Here is a 23,036-nt window from a genome sequence, read left to right on the forward strand (position 1 = left end):
TTAAATTTATCTAATTTATGTGTGATATTAACTTTTATTTATGTTTAAACTTCAAAATTTAAGCGGAGGGTGTCAGTGCATGTGTTTTAGCTCAAACTTTAAGAGGCAGAAGTGGTCTAGGCAGAGGAGTCGCATGATCAGACACAGGCACACACGCGCACACACACTCATGCACGCGCACACACACATTCTCTCTGTCTCTTTCTCTGTGGTTTCCGCTTTGACAGTTTGCAAAGGACTTCCTGAAGTAGCCATGTAAAAAGAAGTCTGAGAACAGGGTAAAGTGTGACTGCCCCTTTTTTCGTGAAACATCTTACAGGAAGTGGCCTTTTTCCTCTGAAACATGGCCTCAACTCCATGACATGTTTTATTTTAGAAAGCCATTGCAGTCCTTCTGTGTCTATGGCAAGTATATTTATAGTTATTTTGAAAATATAACTTTAAATATACTTCAAGAAGTAGCGTGTTACATAAATTTAGCAACATAAATTACAGTTATGTATGATGCACAACAAAATTACATAATGGTCTGTCTTTCCTGTGCACTTTAAATGTAATTTTGGGAACACTACTTTTCTCAGCATAACACTGGACATTTATTTGAGTTGCTGTTTAGTTCCTGGTTTCTATTTATGTCATGATGTCTTAGCTGGTTCCTTTTGGCTTCCTGAGCTATGAAAATAGCTTTATCAAGTCACAGCTGTCACTTTTCACAGTTCACATGCTGTGTGGTAACAGGTGTGGTTAAATACTGTTAAAACTAAAGTAAAAACATTTTACAAAATGAAGGACTTGTACTGAACTTTTTAACAAATTTGAATAGTAATCTAAATAAATAAATGAAATTATTGACTATTAATGATTCAGTTAATAGTCAATACTACTGAATAAACTGCATTAAACTACTAATAAATTAGTTCAAAAGGAAATGTAAATAGTAAGGTACTCTGATTATTGTCCAGTTTTTAAAGGAACATTATTCTGAGACATTAGTTTAGAACAGGGTGGCTCAAGTCCAGTTCTCCCAAGCTGCCATCCTGTAACTTTCAGATGCTTGCCTTCTCCAACACCCTTGAATTAAATGAATGGCTCGTTCAGTGAGGGAATTCAGTCAATGGAGAAGGATGCATCTAGACCAGGGGTGCCCAGGGGTGCTAGACCAGGATGCAGGGGTGCCGGCATCCTGCATGTTTTATTTCTCTCCCTGGTGGTAGTAACAACCTCCTCAGCACGTCAATGTTCTCCTTAGGCCTTCTAATGAGCCATCATTTGATGCAGATGTGTTAAACCAGGGAGAGAACTAAAACATGCAGGATGCCGGCCCTCCAGGACCCACTTTGGACACCCCTGATCTAGACGTTGCAGGATGGTAGCTCTCGAGGACTGTACTTGAGCACCCCTGATTTAGAATAAAACTTAATCTAAATGCAATATGTTTGTTGCAATATTACATTAAACTGTATAGTTTTTACCTTGTATTTAGTAGGACATTAAGTTCCTAATTTTAACAAATAAAGTCCCTGTGGTTAATAAATTGATCATTTCTCTTATCTTCCTGTAACAAAATAGATTCAACCTGACAAAATGACAAAGTGAAACAATAGCATACAAATGTTTAATGCTACATTATCTCCTTTGTTTCTTCTGTTTACATGTGTAGAATTCGACAGAGAGATCAAAATGGATCATATGCTTTATGTTTACTGCATGAAGGTCAAGTGATGCATTATCGCATTGACAGAGACAGCACCGGAAAGCTCTCCATCCCTGATGGAAAGAAATTTGACACCTTGTGGCAGGTTACCAGTTTTGTTTTTTTTGTTGATTCTGTGTTACTTAAATTCTATTAAATTATAAATATAAATATGATGGCCAGCATTAGCAGCTTAGTAGATGATGTAGCTTTTGTGACATATTAATTTCTTACAGTCCAAGAATGTAAAGACTTTTCTAGAGCTAAAATTATTTAGAATCAGATAAATTGTTTCTCTGGCATTTGTTGTTTTAATTTATGGTAAATAGTTAACTTTAACCCATAAGGACCCATGGTGACACCGGTGTCACCATGGGTCCTTATAGTGACATCTACTGAACATCTTGATTCAGTCATGTGACTAGGGATTCTTGGTAATGAAGGCACCATTTTCAAATTATCAGTGCACATGGGCAGCTAAAGTGACCAGAAGGCTGATTTGGGAAACTTTGTTTTCTCTTAACAAAGGTGAGTTTTCACTGGTTCAGCAATTCTAATCTTCAGATAAGACATCTTTTCTCACATATGAAATGGTTTGACAGCATTTCTAAAACTATTTAATATAGAATAGATCTGTCAAATATTGCTGCGACACCTGTGTCACATTGGGCATTAAACTCCACATTGTTAAAAAAAACAAACTAGAGACCGTTTCAAAAGCAGGAAGTTAGCAACAGTATAAAACTTTCTGCTCTGCGGGTTAACAAAGACATTGTGTCGGTTGTAATATCAACGGGTCTGCCGACATAGAAAGCGAGGGAAAACAGAATATAAATTGTTTAAAGTTGTTTCATCTGTTTGTGGCGCTCTGCAGCTGCTGTAATTTTTTAAACCTTTAATAAATGACAAAAACGGGACTAATTGCCTCATCTGTTTTAACATAATCATCAAATAGGATGGAGGAATTTGCTTAGTCCTCTCTTGCATCTTGATAGAAACCAAACTGTTTGTAGATTTATATCAAGGGAGAATACTTACAAACATCAGCAACGTTCTCAGCTTTAATTTAAGCCATGTTTATAGAAATCGGGTAAGAAATAAAGGCACTGCGATCATGTTTGTGATTCCTGCTCATCCCGCATTGGAACAGCCTGGTTTAGTGGACGCTGACGCTAAAATCTGACACTGCTCTGTTTTTGCTTACTTTTTGTGAAGAAGGAAGTTGCGCTGCCCTTCTTCAGAGGTTTTGTGTCGATTCCTTCAGTAGTTTTTGGTGCAGCGCCCCCACAAGCGACGGGGGGAACAAGTTTTTCTGTTAGTTTTAGTCGTTTGACACAGTGCAGTTTGAATGCTAACTAGAGTTCTGAAAATGTAACAAATTTTGCAATTTTAGTCCCCAATCGAACCGAGTCTACCAGACTATCCGGTCTGAATACACCCTATAATCACTAAACAAAGCTCGACATAGACTCAGACATACAAGAATAACAGAACCAAGAGTAACTAAAGAATAAACTTAACTAGAAATACTATAGGATTGAAAATAAGGAAGGTAATAACAAGACAATTCTAATAACACTAATTATCTCAAGTAATAAAATCAAAAGGACCATGAACCTAAAGAGAACTAAGACATAATGATAAATAAGATTAAAACCAAACAATAAAGAAACCCAGAGACCTGAAACTGTGGAGGTTGTAACATTTTTGTCCAGAAAGATGTCATACATGTTAGGAAGTTGTAAATAAAAAGTTAATTTTGTGTTAATAAGCAAAAAAAAAAAAAATCTTAGGGAATTAATTTCCTAATATGGAAAAATGTTACCATATATTATTCCCAATGTGACATATATGTCCCAATTCAGATCTGTGCCAGGGGTGGTGCTATTTAAAAAAAACACCTTCAGATAGTGCTACATCTGATCCATTTGATATAATATGTAACTCCCGTAATTTTACTAAAAGTGGAAATAGGTCTAGAGCTAAAATTATTTAGAATCACATAAATTGTTTCGCTGGCATTTGTTGTTTTAATTAATAGTAAATAGTTAACTTTAATTAATGCTATAATTTATGTTAAATTATTTTATTTTTATTGCTTTAGTTATTGTCTTGGAGTTGGGTAATGATAGCTCAAACTTAATTTTTTTCAAGTTTTAGTAAAAATAGTAAAACTATTTTTATGATGCTACTATGTGGTTATTATTTATATTCATTCTTTCTATTAAGACTGTGCTGTCTTAGTGTTTATTTTCAGTTACAAAACATTTTAAACAATTTCTCTTCATATGACAGTTGGTGGAGCATTACTCCTACAAACCAGATGGCTTGTTACGAGTACTCACAGAGCCATGTCCAAGACCTGATGGTGAAACTGGTAAAGACAGACACAACTGGTCAAAATTTGTCAAGATTAGTCTAACCCAAATTGATCCTCATGTTTCAAATTTCTTGTTCACAGTGCAAATAGGACGACCAGTACCTCCACTGAACCATCCTGGATTAGGTTCTGCCATTGTAAGTTATTCATGAAAAAGTTATTGGATAAGCACATTTGATACAATTGTCTTTATGGCCCAAATTTCCAGAAAGGATAAAAGAAAATCCATACTCTTCCAGGTCTCATAACTTGTTTTAAGTTTTTATCACCTTAAAGTAGGTTTAGTAAATAAACTATTTTAAGAGTTTGGTTCATCAGCAGTCATCAACACTCAGGAGTGATCACAAGTTCTTTGACTTGAATGACCATGAAAAGACCACAGTATCTTTTACAAAAACGTTTTTGACATCTTTCATTCCTAGCAAAATGCAGCAGATGGTCTTCGCTCCATGCTTGGTCAGCTCAACATATCTGGAAAAAGGGTAAATACATTTCACAAGCTTAATAGTTACTTCAACAAGCATCAGTGCTCTTACTGCCATCTTACATTTCGAGATGTCTGCCTTGGTCTGATTGATAGATGTAACTGAAAATTTTTGCCAAAAAATATTCCTGCATGTCAACTGGCCTTTGCATGTTCACCCATGAGGAGGTTACCATTAGGATATAGTAAAGATATAGATAGTAAAACAGGTACCTATAATGTCACTGTAGAGGTTATATAGGTTCCCCAGTCAGGTTTAAGTCATGGTTCCTAAAATGTGCAAGACCAACTTATTCCGGTGATGTAGTGAGTATAAAATATTGAATTAAATTGGTGCTGCATGACTGGCATTATTTTCACTTAATCAAATTAATCAATCAAATGTTATTTGTATAGCACATTTCAGCAGCAAGGGATTTCAAAGTGCTTTACATCAGTGTTTTTCAACCACTGTTCACTAGTGTACCGTGAGTGATCGTCAGGTGTGCCGTGGAAATGATCCAATTTCACCTCCCGTATTTTCCGGACTATAAGCTGCTACTTTTTTCCTTTTTTACTTTTTTCTTTTTGAACACATGTTCAAAGTGTAGGACTTTGAACACTTTGAAAGTCCTACACTTTCAAAGTGTAGGAAGCCGCATGGCTTATATGTGGATTTTTCTTCAACCACCAGGGGGCTCTTTAGCAGGAAGTGAATCTTTGGAAGTCAAAATTGAAAATCAAATAAGAACGCGCTAATTTTCATTTGGAACAAGCACATGCTAGCAGCAGGCAGGACGTAAAAATGTTTTCAAACTCGTATGATGCAGCTTCTAAGTTGAGGAGTATCAATCTGGCAGTACAGGAGGGAAATAAAGCCGCTGCACTTAAACTCGGCGTGAACAAAACCGGATTTGGAGACGGGGAACTTAATATATCCAGCAGTTATTAGGACGCAGCCCTCTGCTGCCCTCTGCTGGGTCCGAGAGCGGCAGAGATACCAGCTGCTTATTGCCCTGTGCGGCTGATATGTAAGTTTCCGGGGGGGTTCAAAAAATTTGAAGGTACGGTTTATAGTATGGTGCACTTATAGTCCGGATAATACGGTAATTGGTCTTAAAAGATTTGTTGAAAACCAATTAATTATCTGCAAATAATACCATCTTTGAGTGTCTTTGCTGTAGTAGTAACTAGCGGCGTAATCATGTAATTTTATTATCACTAGATGGCAGTAGGTACCAGAGCATTTTACATTAAAACAAGAGAATTAGTAACATTCACGCATCACACCACAGTGTTGTGGCTGTTCAGGTGCTCAGGTGTATTTTTGAAGTGGACATGTTAAGTGCAATTTGAAATAAGAAATGCAAAATATGATAAAAACAAATGTTTGTGTTTATTTGATTCCTATTCAAGACACTTTGATAAGAATGTAGTATAGGCAGCTACAGAGTATCTTTGTTTACATTTTTGTTTGGTGGTGTGACTAGTGATTTTTTCAATTACAACAATGTACCTTAGCTCAAAAAAGGTTGAAAAATACTGCTTTACATCATTAAACACAAAAACACAGAGTCATGCAACATTGAATCAACAATCAAAAACATTAAATTTCCTGCCGAAATAAAAAAAAAAAAAAAAAAAAAGGGGGGGGACTCCAACCCACTCTTACATTTAATTTTATGATACAGAAATTCACAAGCGGTTCCACATGCATTTCTTGTCATCAACCGTCCAACAATGTCATCATCAGTCACTTGGCAACAGATTGCAGACTAGATGGAGCTTTTTTTTAAAAAAAAAAAAAAGGTTTTATTGGTTCTAGTGGCCTTTATTTGATAGTTAACCCCTGCGCCACCACAGCACGGATGTGCTTATAATGAAGTGAGTGGGACTTCAATATAAGCACAAAGAAAGGAAAAAAGAGAAACCAAGTTACAAAAGCTAGACGCACATTTTGTTCATCTCAGTAGATGAGCTGGACTTTTTTGTTCGTAGCAATTCAGGCCTGCCAGCACAGCCAGAAAGCCGGGCTATTTACAGATAGCAATACTAATTATTATTCATAACATGTGAGTTAGATATAGACTGTTAATGATTGAAAATTGTAGTGGCCCTGCCGCCGAGCTTGTATCCCCTTTTCTCTCTTGGTGATACAGCAGTAATGTCAGGGACTGACACGTTTTTGAAAATCCGCGTTGAACACATGCGAGCCAAGAGAGCGGTACGGTGTCTAGGCATACGTTGGAGCATCCTGAAAGAGCACCTTCCAAATTGTACGAAGCTGAAGTTGGTTCAGTGATCCAGCTTCCGATTTGGGAAATGGCTAATGGGCGATTCCACCTAATTTTTCACTACCTTCTGCATCTTTAATCGACTCTAGTTCAAAAACTACAACACCTAGACTCTTCAAACCTGCACTGGATTATTCTGCTCTAATAGCAGAATATTTATAACCATGTTTGGGATTTCTGAAACCTTTTTCTGATTGTGAACTGCAATAAAGGCAATTTTTACTCCTTTTTTTCGGTCTCGGTCACACGAGATCTGCTCTAATTCCAAATCTACAACACCTAGACACTTCAAACCTGGACCATATTATTTTCAACTTGTAGCAGAATATTTAAAACCATGTTTGGGATTCGTAAAACTTTTTTCTGATTTCTGAAACTTCACTTCACTTAACAGACCGCTGCAGATGGTCTTTCTTTCCAACAGCCATCACCGTCTACCAGGGGTCCCCAAACTTTTTCCTGCGAGGGCCACATAACTGTTCCCTTTTCTGGTCGGGGGCCGGTCTTAGTTATTCGAGAAAGAAACCTTAGAAAACTTTTGTTGACGGGGGTGGGGGGGGGCTGGATTACTGCCGACGACATATTCGTGTTTGTAGATAGATTTTTACCCAGAATGCAAATGGAAAAAAACCGTGAGCGAAACGGTGACTGGTACTGACTAGTATATATTCCATTGAGGGAAACTAAGTTTCACATCTGCTCAAGAGCCCCCCTGGTGGTTGAAGAAAAATCCACATATATATGAAAAACAACACTGAATGCTCTCCGGCATTGTTCAGGGGGCCGGACCAAATGAGGAGGCGGACCGGATCCGGCCCGCGGGCCGCAGCCTGGGGACCCCTGCCGTCTACAATAACCCTTTGAAGAATTGAGTTACACCAACATTTAATTTCCCATTGGGATTAATAAAGTGGTTTTGAATTAGCATTGAATTTGAATTAGAAAAAAACTGCATGGAACAAGTGTGAATCGTCATCTAAACTTTAGTGAAGTTTCACAAATCACATAAAGGTTTTACAAATCCCAAACATGGATTAAAATATTCTGCTATTAGAGCAGAATAATAATAATATAATCTAGGTGTTGTAGTTTTGGAATTGGAGCAGTTTTAATATGAGCTAGATGCAAAAAAGGGTAAAAATCGCATTTTATTGAAGTTTCACAAATCAGAAAAAGGTTTCTTAAATCCCAAACATGGCTCCAAATATTCTGCTACTAGTTGAGAATAATTTAGTCCAGGTTTGAAGAGTCTAGGTGTTGTAGATTTGGAATTAGAGCAGATCTCATGTGACCAAGATTTAAAAAAATGGTAAAATCATCCTCTTTTGAAGTTTCTCAAATCAGAAAAAGGTTTCACAAATCCCAATATCTAAATATTCTGCTACTAGAACAGAATACTCCAGTCCAGGTTTAAAGTGTCTAGGTGTTGTAGGTTTGGAGCTGGAGCAGTTGTAGTGCAACCCAGATGCAAAAAAAGTGGTAAAGTCGCTCTTCACTGAAGTTTCACAAATCACAAACACGGTTATAAATATTCTACTATTAGAGTAGAATAATCCAGCGCAGGTTTGAAGAGTCTAGGTGTTGTAGTTTTTAAACTAGAGTCGATTAAAGACGCAGAAGATAGTGAAAAATTAGGTGGAATCGCCCGTTAGCCATTTCCCAAATCGGAAGCTGGACTCGGAAACCAACTTCAGCTTCATCCAAATTGTCCAGATTGGGTGTGAATGATGGCACATGGTATCTGCATAGAGATACAAAAATCCAGAGATGCGCGAGGCGCTGCGACAGTCAGCTAGGCCAACGTAGGGGCGGGGACGCCGCGCACTGCCACTCATCCTGTTCAACGCATCAGCTTGTAAACCTAGCTTCAGCAGTTGCTAGCTGCTCCAAGCTCCAAAGTGGATGTCAAAATGATCCTATCATTATCCATGGTGCTGAGCTACTTTGAATTCGTGTTGTTTCATCATTAGTGACCATGTAGCCTGATTTTGTTGTTCTCTTGATTTGTTATTCTTCTTGTTCGTTTGATGAATTTCAAACAAACAAGGTGTGAAAGCTTATAAGCCCTACTGTTGTTGGCATGTACATATATGTTGTAAAATTATGTTATCATGAGCTTTATTAATTGGGTATTAAGAGCCCGGTTATTAGCACCGCCTGCAGTCCGACTGATTTGTTCCACCAGTGATAACGCTCACAATATTTTAATCCAAAGCAGGCCTTTTTTTTAAAACATATTTTACAGCACTTTGAGAAGTCGCTTATTTCCACATTCTGTTCTCTTCCTATCTTCAGAGTCGTAGACGAATCGGCAACACGGACCTTAATCCCTATGAAACTAGGATGTCCAAAGGTAAGCTCTGGAAACGCTCAGTTGAATTAAATTCACAAAACATGTTTTAAGAAAAATGTCTGAAAATAAATTTATTTAATCATAAAGAGACATTCCAGTTCAACAATGCAGTCAGTTTATTATTCAGACTGCATTGTTGAACTGTTAAAAAACTTTTAATAATAAACATGCATACATTCTACAGAATGTGAATGTGTGTGTGAAGGGGCATATCACTGAATGTAGTGTTAAGCACTTGGAGTTCTCTGTTCTTGATAAAGTGCTGCACAAGTACAAGCAATGTTTTTTTGTGTGGTTTCACCACCATCATCACACATCATGGTCCCCACTGTCCAACCATGATGTGTGCTGTGCTTGTCATGTTAGATTCTAATTTTCTTACCCACATCCAGAACACAACTCAGAACACTGGTTTTAAATGCGAGAGGTTTATTGCAAAGAAACAAAACAGGAAGGTGAGTGACAGAGTTTTGGTCCAGGATCTCTTCAACGGCACACACCAGATATCTGAGCACAGGAGGACAGGTATGGTTAGTTCAAGCTTCAGACTAGGGAGAAGAAACAGAGTCAGGTGGAGCTTATGTGGTTGGGAGTGGGTCCGGACCAGGGGGAAAGGCGTCTGGGGGTGTCCAGGGCTTGATGGGAGAAAGAGGCTGGAGAGGCGGCGTTGGAGGGTGGACAGGTAAGTGGGGGAATCCACTAGTTAGACGCACAGGTAGCTCGGGTTTCTTGTCAGCGTCATGAAGATCAGGGTCAGAAAACCAACCGTCTGACTTGATTTCAGGATGGTTCACGGCATCTTGAAGGTAGCACCTGAGGAAGAGGCACACAAAGATTCACTAGGAGAATTCTTGACAAGGTCAGAACAGAGAAGAAAACTCTGGGGCCTGAAGTACCAAACATAGGTGACACTCTGGCAGTGAAGTGATGGCGACTCCCTCCTAATATAGGAGCTGACGAGATTAGCAGCAGGTGCGCTGGATCAGGAGCTGTAGACCAACCCTCCAGGCAACAGCCTCAGGACCCCCTCTGGTGTATAAAAAGTGAGACAGCAACCCCACCATCCCAAAACCCTGGGCCCCAACAGTGCTCCTCCTGAGCATTGTGTTAAGACTGCGGCAGGGTTAAGAAACCCAGAAGATTGCATTAGGTCATTGACTTTCAGCAATCACTGTAGCGGTTCTCAACGTGGGCGGTACCGCCCCCCAGGGGGCGTTCAGAGGACGGCAGAGGGCGCTGGCGGACATTTTTACAAAAGGGGGGCGCTGGGATGCCTTTGGGGGGCGTTTGGTAGAAGGTAAGCTTTACACTTTAAATGCACAACAATGCCAGTTTAGACTTTGAGCAACTTGGTAAAACTGTATTGTGTAACATTAAACCATGCTTGGCTGCAACAATATACATGGCAGCTCTTCTTCTACTCAGTGTTTGTTAGCTTCTGTTAGCTTCTTGGCACAGCTCCGTTCTCCTGCTACTGGTAGCTAAAATCATGATCACTGTGTCTCTGAAAAATGAACCCATTTAAATAAAGAAATCCCTCCATAGTGATACCACGATAGAGGGCGTTCATTTCATAGCGATAACACCGGAGCTGTAAGTGGTCCTGTATGAAACTGGGGGTGATGGAACAACACAGCACTTTTAAATTTCAATAATCAGAATACCGAAATTGTTTCCGTTGTTTTAAAAGGTTTATGTCAGTCTGCCTTTTCCCGACCGCCCTGCACCACAGGGGCTTAAAAAAAAAAAGACGCGCACATTGCGCAAAACTCTGAAACAGGAGAAGCGGGACATAAAACGGAGCGACGAACTAGATGTGAATTATGGCATAAAAACAGAGAATCCGACGCTGAACAGTGAAAAGTCAACACATGATGTGAAACATATAATGATTAGGCGGCGCAGCAGGTGATGAGTGAAGATTAATGATGGTGAGAGTCAATAAATAAAAATAAATCTAGCAACAGGAAATAACTAAAGTGGACATAGCAATAAACCAAGAGAGGATAATACTAATCAAAGGAAACTAAATGGAAATGAATGAAGAAGAAAATGCAAGAATAAACTAAGAAACTAAAGTAAATACGGAGGAATAAACTGGTATGGCAAGACCTTTCGATCAATAATTAATACAGAGGAGAGTATGGCAAGAATAAACACACTATTTCCAGATAAAAAGTAAAACAATATTGTTGAAATGTCATGGGTTTGTTGAGACCACATCTAGTACTGAGAATAAATATATCTTACAGATCATAACAGTAAATAACTTATCACTTATTCATGTTTTTAATTAGATTTGATTAAGAACCAGATTTGTTCTTTGTAATTTCTGTCCAGTAAAACTATTAATCTATAAATCAATAGAGAGGTCTATATAAGGATATAATCCATGTTTCTGTCTCATATTTCTATGGCATTAAAGGACCTGGAACTTTTGTTTTTCCACTGAAAGCTCTGGTTTGCACAATAAATGCCATGTGGGTGAAATTTTATGGATGATGCTCTGATGTCCCATTCTCCTGAAGGCAGCACAGAGCTGCACCTCCAGAAACCGACAGAAACACTGAAGAGAAGAAGAGTTATGATTAATGTAGTTACAGATCTATCCATGTTTTAATGTTGCAGAGCTCAGTTGTTTTGCAAATAGATCAAAGTTTAAACTGGCATGTTGAACATCTTTTATCTGATCATTTTGTGGAATATTTAACAACTAGAAAATGGCACAAAATAAGAACATTTTTTCCACTCTGATTGGCTGCTGTTAGGCCTACCAATTTTAAGTTGAATGTTCATTGCATTTTTTTGTAGGGACCTGTGAAAATAATTTCTATTCCCATGGTTTTTTTGTTCTCTGGGAAATTATTTTTGATGATAAATACAGAAACAAGCATAAAAATCAAAACATCTACAATAGTGATAGTAATATTAATGATAAAATAATGGTCAGTGCAAAGTAGCCTGCAAATTTTTTTGGTGGAGGGGCGGTGAGGGACCTGGATAAGGGCTAGGGGGGCGCTGGCCCAAAAAAGGTTGAGAAACACTGGTTTAGAGAAAGTGGCATTGCTTCTTTGGCTTTGAAGCAATCTCTCCTACTGAGCATGCACATAGTGACAGTTGAAAAGAAATTTTCCCCTGACCATGAAGAAACCTCAAGCAGAATGTTTAGGTCCAAAGGTAAGCTCTCAAGCAGAACATTTATAGGAATTTTTACAATTACAATTCCTTTTCATCAACGTAAGAAATAAATGAGGTAGTTTTGGGAATACGACATTTCCAATTCTAGCAATACTGTAAAGGTGATAGAAAAAAGTTATCAAAGTTTGTTGCATTATTACTGGAGGTCAGGTTGATGCTAACTAAACAGTTTTTTAGATGTTCTAGTCTAATAGGGAAAGCCTTCTGTTTTGCTTGAGGTTAAAAGCCAAAGTATAAATACTATCCAAGCTTCAAAACATGCCGGTGATCTATCCAATATGGGACAATTGTGGCGATGGTGGTAGGAGTTTGTCCTATAATTGGTGGGTTGTCAGTTTGATATCTGTTCTGTCTGCCTTCATTGTTGGTAAAACAGATCATCCACATTCAACTGTGGATCACACTGTTGGCTTCCTAAAATGCTGGTGGCTTTAGTTAGTTAACAAAAAGTTATAGTTTTTCCATCTTCACCTCACTCAAATTGCTTTCTGCCTTGGTGAAATTGTGGTTTTTTTTCCTTGTGTTTCCCATGGTTACCATTGTTAATCATTAAATAAGATGATCTGCTCAGTTTGTATTTATGGTTAAATGTGGGCATGTAGAGGGAAGAGCCTGAGGTGGTATCTTGTACGCAAACTTTGAGGTACAGCTGTGATTTATAAAGGCAAATCTCTTGCTGGTACGCATGTGCATGGTTTTATAAATTTGGATTTGTTTTTGGCATATACCCCATTTCTGCATATGTACATTTTAGTATGGATCTGCAGTCCTTCATAAAGGAGACCCCAGAACACTAAACATTGGAGGTTTCTTCCATGTAAGAAAAGGGATTGGTAGAGTGCCACCTCAGGCTGAAGCAGCATGTTAGATGTTTTACTTCTACATTAGCTTCATGGGTTCTTGGGTTCAGTGGTGGTTTATGTGTAAATTGCCACCCTGGATGCTATGTTTACAAATTATACATTTTTTAAAATGTTCAATCTTAACAAAATATTAACAAAATAACACATCACATATTAGTTTGATTTTCACATCCTGTGCTTTTTAAAGTCTCTTTAAGTTATAACTATTTTACTAGATGTCTTCATGGTGAGCATTAGTAGTACAGCAAAGAATTACACATCTCCATAAATACAGTGCCATGTTATTTGAAAATAAAGGCAGATTAATTCTTACATGTTGCTCTTAATAGTATTTACATATTATGCTTCCAACTTTGACATATAATTTCACATTTATTGTAGGGCTAGGGTCATCTTAGAATAAATGTAAAAAATATATGGGGTAAATATGAGTTTAATAATTCAGTTCTTCCCCACATGACAATAATTTCCCTTTAAAAATACACTTAAAGGTGAGTTTTTACATTTGTGATATTAATAATTCAAACTTTTCTTAATGAACTTTAAGTTGTTTGACTTTCTTTAAAATATGTGAAGTTACTCTAATGGATGAGATGACACTTATCAAAGGTATAAAAATGTGACTTGTTTTATTACATGTTAGAGAGCTGTTTTAGCGTTATTAGAGCTCTGTTTTCATTTGAATTTTCAGAGGCAATGCCAATGGACACAGAGGTATATGAAAGTCCTTATGCAGATCCTGATGAACTGAGGAGCTCCACCGTGGATCGCAACCAGCTTTTCTTGGAGGATGGAGAATTGGGCTCAGGAAACTTTGGCACTGTCATGAAAGGAATCTACAAAATGAGAAAGTATGACACAGCACTTTGGTACAAACAACAGCACTCCTGTCTATTTATTCAGAAAACCATGATTAATTACAACCTTCAAATATTCACAAAGTGTTCAGTCAGCACTTTGTCATCACAAATCATTCACTCAAATGAAAAGTCATGGAAATCTTACAAAACCCATCCTTGATCCAAATCAAGGTTTTGCCATAAAACTGAAGCAAATTTATGGAAGTTCAATCAATCAATCAATCAATCAATCAATCAATCAATCAATCAATCAATCAATCAATCAATCAATCAATCAATCAAATTTGATTTGTATAGCACATTTCAGCAACAATGCATTTCAAAGTTCTTTACATCACAAAAACACAAAGTCATACAACATAGAATCAACAATTGAAACATTACATTTAGTCAAGTGCTTAAGATTCTTAATCTATTACGTTTCAAATGCAACTCCAAACAGGTAGGTGTTTAGTCTAAATTTCAAGGCACCGTGTTTCAGCAGCTTTACAGTGTTCTGGAAGTTTGTTCCAGATTTGTGGTGCATATAAGCTGAATGCTGCTTCTCCTCGTTTGGTTCTGGTTCTGAGGATGCAGAGCAGAACCAGAAGACCTGAGGGGTCTAGACGGTTGGTACAGCAACAACAGATCTTTAATGTATTGTGGTGCTAAACCGTTCAGTGATTCATAAACTAGCAACAATATTTTAAAGTCTATTCTCCGAGCTACAGGGAGCCAGTGTAGGGACTTTAAAACTGGTGTGATGTGCTCTGTCTTCCTGGTTTTAGTGGGAATGTGAGCAGCAGCTTCTGGATCAGCTGCAGCTGTTTGATTGATTTATTAGTCAGACCTGTGAAGACGCTGTTGTAATAATCAATGCGTCTAAAGATAAACGCATGGATGAGTTTCTCTAGATCGTGCTGAGACATTAGTCCTCTGATCCTGGAGATGTTCTTCAGGTGATAGAAGGCCGACTTTGTGACTGTCTTAATGTGGCTCTGAAGGTTCAGGTCAGAGTCCATCACTACTCCCAGGTTTTGGGCCTGATTGCTGGCTTTCAGTTGTAATAACTGAAGCTGTGCATTGAAGCTAGATCGCTCCTCTTTAGGTCCAAAAATAATAACTTCAGTTTTGTTTCTGTTCAGATGGAGAAAGTTTTGGCACAATCCACACATTTATCTGTTCTAAGCATCTACTCAGTGATTGGGTAGGTTATGAATCACCTAGTGACATCATAATGGAGAGCTGTGTATCGTCCACGTAGTTATGGTAGCTAATCTTATTTTCTGTTAGTGAGTGGGAGAATATAGATATTGAATAAGAGGGGTCCTAGGATTGAGGCTTGGGGTATCCCACATATGACTTCTGTCCTCTTTGATGAGAAGTTTCCCATTGAAACAGAGAAATCCCTTTTCTTTAAGTAAGATTTGAACCAGTTGAGTTCTGGACCAGAGTCCTACCCAACTCTTCAGTTGTTTTAGTAATATGTCATGATCAACAGTGTCAAAAGCTGCAATAAGGTCGAACAGAACCAGCATCGTTGGACCTTCCAGTCTGAGTTTATATGTATGTCATTGAACACTTTGACTAGGCCAGTCTCAGTGCCAGACTGAAACACATCACAGCATTTTGTTATTGATAGGAAGCTATTTAACTGTTTAGGCACAGCTTTTTCAATAATTTTGAATGGGAGGTTGCACATCGGCCTGTAATTCTGAAGTAGTGATTTGTCCAGATTCTTCTTTCTTATCAGAGGTTTGGCAACTGCTGTTTTTGAAGCCTGAGGAAAAACACCTAATGAAAACATTGAGTTTATTATTTGGATCAGATCATTTGTAATGACAGGTAGACCTTTTTAAAAGAAAGTAGTGGGTGGATATCCAGACAGCAGGAACCAGGACCAGGAATTTCTTTTGGTCTTTTATAATTAAGTAGTTGAAAATAGGTAATTTTTTATGCATTTGTTATGTTTGGGTATAGCATTGGTGCTGGAATTAGTAAGGATGTTCAGATTAATTATATTAAACTAAGAGGATAAGCCCAGCTCCTAAAAAACAACCCCGCACTATAATCCTCCCTCGAAAAATCTTCACAATTGGCACAACACAATCAGACAAGTACCGTTGTCCTGGTAACTGCCAAACCCAGACCGTCTATCAGATTGCCAGACAGAGAAGTGTGATTGGTCACTCCAGAGAATGCGCCTCCACTGCTCTAGAGTCCAGTGTCAGGAGTTTTACAAAACAGCATCTGACGCTTTGCATTGCACTTGGTGATGTATGGCTTGGATGCAGCTGGTTACCATGGAAACCCATTCCATGAAGCTCCCTTCACTGTTGTTGAGCTAATCTGAAGGCCACATGAAGTTTGGAGGTCTGTAGTGATTGACTCTGCAGAAAGTCATACTATGCGCTTCAGCATCCACTGACCCCCTTCCCCCCTCCGAAGGACGGTACGTCAGGGTAAAGGAGCGTAAAAAACATATGCTCGCTCTACCCCCCCCAAGACAAAGACACGTGAAAGGTAAAACTCACGACATTTACCCCGTTATGTGTGTGAGGTGAAGGAACGTAAGGGCGCGCTGAAGTGTATGCGAAGACATCATCGGCGCGCCGCCCCCTCCAGACGGGGTTTTGACATCCCCTCTGGTGCAGCGCCCCTATGCGTTGCATGCGCTGCATACCCACTTTTTGTGCGAATGCTTCCAGGTTCTTATAATACAGCCGACAGTTGACTGTGGAATATTTAGGAGCAAGGGAATTTCAAGACTGGATTTGTTGCACAGGCGGTATCCTATCACAGTTCCACACTGGAATTCACTGAGCTCCTGAAAGCGACCTATTTACGAACATTCACAAATATTCTTAAAAACAGTCTGCCTGCCTAGGTGCTTAATTTTATACACCTGTGGCCATGGAAGTGATTGGAATTGCGCTAATTTGGATGGGTGAGAAAATATTTTTGGCAAAATAGTGTATATATAATTAAATATTACAGAAAAGTAATTTTATTTCAGTCTCTGAATTTTACTAATAAACATATACAGATTAAACACACACACACAAACTATTTGGTTTCAAGCATATATTTTTGTTAATTGTGATGATTTTCTGTCTACATCAAATTTCAGAAATATGATACAGGATGATTGAAATCATCCTGTATCATATTTCCATCATCCTGTGAGAAGAAGAGGATGTTGTAAAGGAGTGTGAATATCACCTGAACAACAAAATGGACTGGGAAGTCCAACAACCAGTCCAATAACAGTGAAGTCTAATATGAAGATGGTTGAAGCAGATTGTACTAGTAAATGTAGTCCAGACGGTCAATTTGAACAGAACAAAAAAGAAGCTGTATTCAGCTTCTTTTTTGTTCTGTTCAAATTGTCAACCCCCACAGTGGCGGGTGCGTTGCTCCAATTTACACACCTCTTCATACTTTTACCCACATTTGGCCAGTGGCGGGTGCTAATTTCCACCCTAGTGTAGTGCAAGAAGTTAATTTTAAGTAATTACTAACAGCAAACTTTAACTACACAACCCTAACATTCTTGCAGTCATTTTCTATGTTGACCATTTCCACATTTTGGCTTCGTCACCAGATACCATTGGGGGAGTTGTAGCCAAACTACAACCAAAGTTTGGCTACAAGTCTAGTCTTTAGACCAGGAGTGTCCAAACTACGCCCCACGGGCCAGTTTTTATTGCCCCGCAGCAAATTCTGAAAATATAATTGAATATATAATTGAAGCTTGAGCTCAACTCTGTTGGACTTCTCGGTTTCAACACTAGATGGAGCCAGCCACAGAAACAAAATTAAGTGAAGAAAAACTTTTACAGTTAGTCACCAGAAATGGCAGCACCGAAGAAACACAAAATAGCAAGTGAGTGTAAGAGATTTCAAACACGGTGGGAAAATGAGTATTTTTTTCAAAGAAATCAACAGAAAGTGTGTCCGTTTGATTTGCAATGAAGATGTTGCTGTAATGAAAGAGTATAATGTCCATCAGCACTATGAGACCAAAATCAGAGCTACACTGACACAATCCACAATGATGGATGCAGGGACTGAGCAGTAAATACGGGATCAGCTTTTTCACAGTCAAACAGGCCAGGGTGAGAGCCAGGGAATCCAAATCCGGGTCAAGCGGTTCCTGATCTCAGGGTCAGACAGACAGGGGGTCAAAGCCAGGAGGTCCAAATCCAGTGAAGTAGGTCAGGATCGGGGACAGGAAGGGCCAACTGGACAGAAGGGAAGAGACAGACAGGTTAGTAACCAGGCAAATCGCTTAAGTAGCTACAGCAGGCCTGAAGGTGTTACCACTGAGGGTTTCACAACAATCTGACGCCATGCAGGAGGAGGATTTGTCCTTATATGGCAGCAGCTGGAGATCAGGGTGATGATGATCAGGTGTGAGTTGTCACACCTGATCCTAGCACAACTGTTTTGCTTAGCATTTTACTGCACATCATATCTCAACCCATAATCAGAGAAGATATTCAATAGCTGCTGAAAACCAGCACTGCTGGGTGAGAGGACAGCCAGGTCATCAGCATACATAAAGTGATTGACCAGAGTATCACCAATCATGCATCCAGTTTTACAGAAGTTAATTTCTTTTGACAGGTCATCCATGTACAAGTTAAACAGGGCAGGTGAAAGACGGACACCGTTACTCACACCAAAAGAAGCAGAGATGTTGTTACCCCATTTTACATGCATTTTCTGGTTTGAATACCAGTAAACTAAAATTAGTATAATATCTGGAGCACCTCTCTGTTTTATTTTATCAAATAACTTGTAGTGATTGACCTGATCAAAGGCCCTAGAAGCGTCAATAAACCCAAACAGATTATTTTTTTCTTAGATATGCTTTTGCCGCCTCTTTCAGGCTATAAATACAGAAATCAGCTCCCAACTTGGCTTTGAAACCAAATTGATTTGTTGTACTAATAAACTGATTAAGACAATCAAGCAAGATTTTTTTCTAACACTTTAGATAATATCACCCTAGCTAAAGCTATTGGTCTGTAGTAATCAAGGCAATAGTCACCACTAATTATATATTTTCCAGGAATGGTCGGTATGGTAAAAAAGAAATTCCTAGAAAAGGAGTGGTTGTCCTGATTAGCTCCATAAATGTTGACCAATGTGATCTGGGCTTCTATTGTTCCCTGCAACATAGTATATTGAAGCTGAACGCTTTGTTATACTTAAATCTGTAAATAATCAACAATCCTGGGTTGTATTAATGATCTGTATGTCAGAGCAAAAACCCTAAAAAAAAATATTTGAACTATACTAATTACAATCACTGGAAAAAGGCTTTCATGAAAATTTTTTCTCCAGCTCTGTCTGTGAGACATGGAAGTCTTTGTTGAATGAAATATTTCCTGTACTGCTGATGAAATTGATCAGTATATATGACCTTGTCATTTTATTGAAGAGAAACTGTATAATGTACTGCATTGAAATATTGTACATTGGCTTTTTTGTTGTTGCATGTTGTCTGAAATCATCCTTTCGCTCTTATCTTTTATGTGATGTGAAACAAAACATTCTAAGGCTAACCTTTCTGTGTTCTAGAACAGAGAAACCAGTTGCTGTTAAAATTCTGAAGAACGATGATAACAACCCGTCGGTGCGTGAGGAAATGTTGCGAGAGGCAAATGTCATGCAGCAGCTGGACAATCCTTACATTGTTCGAATGATTGGTATCTGTGAGGCAGAAAACCTCATGCTTGTCATGGAACTGGCTGAACTGGGACCTCTGAACAAGTTCCTCCAGAAAAACAAGTATGTAATTTCCGCATAGTGGGACAATAAAGGATATTTCTATTCTATTGTATTCTACAAAGGAATGGTTCACAAATAAACGTATAAACGTGTTAGAATGGCCAAGTCAAAGTCCAGACCTGAATCCAATCGAGAATCTGTGGAAAGAGCTGAAAACTGCTGTTCACAAGCGCTCCCCATCCAACCTGACTGAGCTCCAGCTGTTTGCAAGGAAGAATGAGCAAGAATTTCAGTCTCTTGATGTGGAAAACTGACAGACAAACCCCAAGTGACTTGCAGCTGTAATCGCAGCAAAAGGCGACGCTACAAAGTATTAACACAAGGCGGCCCAATACCTTCACTGTATGTGGGTAAATACACCTAAATTTAAACAAATCTTTGATTTGTTTTGCTTTTTCTAGCAAATGTTCAGAAGGTGAACATTCAATTCCTTGTGTTCATTTCTATAGTTAAAACAAATCTCAGAAAATAAACAGTAACTGAGAGTTTGACATTTCAAAAACTGCAAGAGCTCAGTTTTATTGTGTTCCTAAAGTCATATTAGATTCCTAAATAATAGTATAAATCTGTTTGTATTGTAGCAACAGTTGATGAAACTTTCAGCTTCAGAATACTCAGCATTGATTAATATATGACTATACATCTTCTAGGTGTAAATATAGAGGTGTTTTACAGATACTGGATGAAAAGTCATATTACTATATTCTCATTCAAATTGTCTGGATGCAGTGGCGGGCCGTGCATTTCACACCTAGGCCTTCAGTAGTGCCCGGTCTGAATCAATCCAACCCTCAATAACTATTTTATGGCTAGAAAACTTCTACTGCAGGTACAGCTGCGACACACATAAAAAAGCATCAAAAATAACCTGATAAAATTGCAATATTATTTAGGAACATAGCAACATTCTACTCACCAAAAATCCTGATTATTTGTACACAAAATCCATCCTCCTTTCTTTCCTCAAGAAGATTTCAATTACTCTGTTGTGCAGATTATCCGTGCGTTTCAGTTCCATCAAGAAGTCCTTTTCTATCACCATCGAAGCTAATGCTGAAAGTCGAGCCTGCCCTGTCGTATTTCTGGCATAAGTTTTAATTAGTAGACTGAAAGTGGCGGACAAATCCTTTTCCCGGTTGTGACAGGCTTGCTAGCTTCGGAGTTGCCCGACCTTGCTTAACAATGTCCAACTTTTCTTGAAAAGTCCGTCTAGAAAATGGCTTTGACAGTAAATCTCCAATCAAATCCATTTCTTCTCCTCCTTCAGCCATTGTGGGTTGACAAAACAGCTATTAAATCAACACAATATCTTTGCTTGTGCAGCTCGCTACAGATGCCGTTTGCTAGCTCTGGCCAATCACAGCGTGTGAATACGCTGACGTTTCCGTACGCCTGCTAGAGGGCCTTGGTGTCGCCAACTCAAAATCTGATTGGTTGAAGCAACAGTTTGATCGACATTTATTTTATGCTACATGGCCCGCAGAACTGATTGTGAAGGCCTCCAGGCAGATTTCTTTGACCCTGGCAACAAATAGTGGCTGAAATGTGATTGGTTCAATGCTTAAATATGAAAATACACGTCTGGAAGCAGCGCAGCCAGGGGGCGAGCAATGAAAGGAAGCGGATAGACCATTGGGAATTACTTAATACGTATTTATGGACAAAATATAATTAACATCAGTCTGTGATTCAGATATTTTTAGGCCAGCAGAGAAGGCCTTGCAGGCCCTGACGGCCCACCACTGTCTGGATGGTTCAAACCAGTTTATGATTTTACCTGAAGCTTTCTTTTAACCCTAAATTAACTTTCAGTACTTCAGATCCAAGCTGAACATTTTTCTGCTTAAATTTCAGAAACACATCAGTAAAGAACATCACAGAGCTGGTTCATCAGGTGTCTATGGGGATGAAATACCTAGAAGAGCATAACTTCGTTCATAGAGATCTTGCTGCCAGGAATGTACTGCTGGTCACACAGCACTATGCAAAAATCAGTGATTTTGGACTCTCGAAAGCTGTTGCAGAAGAGCAAAACTACTACAAGGTAATGTCAAGACTCTAGGATGTTGAGTTTTTTTGGATGGATCTCTCTTTCTTTTTCTGTGTTTGTGTGTGTGTGTGTGTGTGTGTGTGTGTGTGTTTTCTTGTGTGTGTATTTAGAACTGCCTTGTTTCCCACATTCCCTATATATTTTGAAGGCCATTTCTCCCATTTCTTCAGTTCAACTTCAGTTACTTCCTTTCTCTCATAGCTGAGCCTTGTTTATAATTACTCCTTGTTCACCACCCAACTCTCCTGCATGAATATCAGTCAGACAGCTCAGGTTACCCTTTTTTAGAAATTCAACAACCAGTGTTCAATTTCTAACAAAATTGAATGTACAGATTTAAAACCAGGGGACTAAGAGTTACTTTTATATGGATTCCCTCACATGTAGGAATAAAATATTCCAAACAAGCAAATAAATACAGTATTCACAGCGCTTCACTTTTTCCAATTTTTTTTTATTCCAAAATTTGTTAAACTAAACACTTTCCTCAAAATTCGGGGTTTCCCCCAGAAAACTTTCTAAGCCTGGTGGTCGGACCGCTGAGGCGGTCCACCGTGTTTTTGTATTAAAAGATGTTAAGTAGACAGGAAATATAAAAATATTTCTAATTATATGTTATGGGAAAACATCGCCAGTGAAACGCTATTTAAACCCACAACTAGTCTTAAAAACAACAAATCAAAAAGAAAATGAATATTAATTATTTCCACTTATTTAATCCAAATTATGTCAGCGGCTTCTTAAGGCCCCAGGGCTTCAGGAGCCCATAATGCTAATATTTTAACACAGACCAATTGTTGTTTGAGATGATCAATGCTGTTAAATTTGATTCAATGATTTCATCATACAAAAATTAAGACTTTAAACTGATTAATATTTACATGTAAGATTTTATGGAGCTGGCAAGTTTTGTAGAAGTTGAAAGAACAATGTTCATAGTTAGATTGTTTTGTGACAATTTGATGCTGTGAGTTTAATCTTTGAGTTTGAGCTCTGTTTGTTCACAAATACAAATGAATAAACTGAAATTAGAACTTATTGCTTTTTAGGCTGGCCAGTTAAACTACTCCCTTCTCCCAGATTAAATCTAACACAGAAGCTGTT

At 38.4% G+C, this 23,036-nt stretch overlaps 1 protein-coding gene across 1 annotated transcript in view; it reads left to right on the top strand.

Annotated features, from left to right (window-relative positions):
* syk (spleen tyrosine kinase) overlaps window positions 1–23,036 on the top strand; it is a 39,339-nt gene that overhangs the window by 10,948 nt on the left and 5,355 nt on the right. The window contains exons 5-12 of the mRNA XM_088011310.1: window positions 1,661–1,799; window positions 3,989–4,070; window positions 4,155–4,210; window positions 4,496–4,555; window positions 9,126–9,183; window positions 13,936–14,095; window positions 19,673–19,882; window positions 21,737–21,926. Of these exons, the coding sequence (XP_087867436.1) occupies window positions 1,661–1,799; window positions 3,989–4,070; window positions 4,155–4,210; window positions 4,496–4,555; window positions 9,126–9,183; window positions 13,936–14,095; window positions 19,673–19,882; window positions 21,737–21,926 (955 nt within the window). The remainder of the gene's footprint in view (window positions 1–1,660; window positions 1,800–3,988; window positions 4,071–4,154; window positions 4,211–4,495; window positions 4,556–9,125; window positions 9,184–13,935; window positions 14,096–19,672; window positions 19,883–21,736; window positions 21,927–23,036) is intronic.

Source organism: Poecilia mexicana, unplaced genomic scaffold (assembly GCF_051168715.1).
Source record: "Poecilia mexicana isolate PSO_F unplaced genomic scaffold, ASM5116871v1 scaffold_12, whole genome shotgun sequence".
Classification (NCBI taxonomy): Eukaryota; Metazoa; Chordata; class Actinopteri; order Cyprinodontiformes; family Poeciliidae; genus Poecilia; species Poecilia mexicana.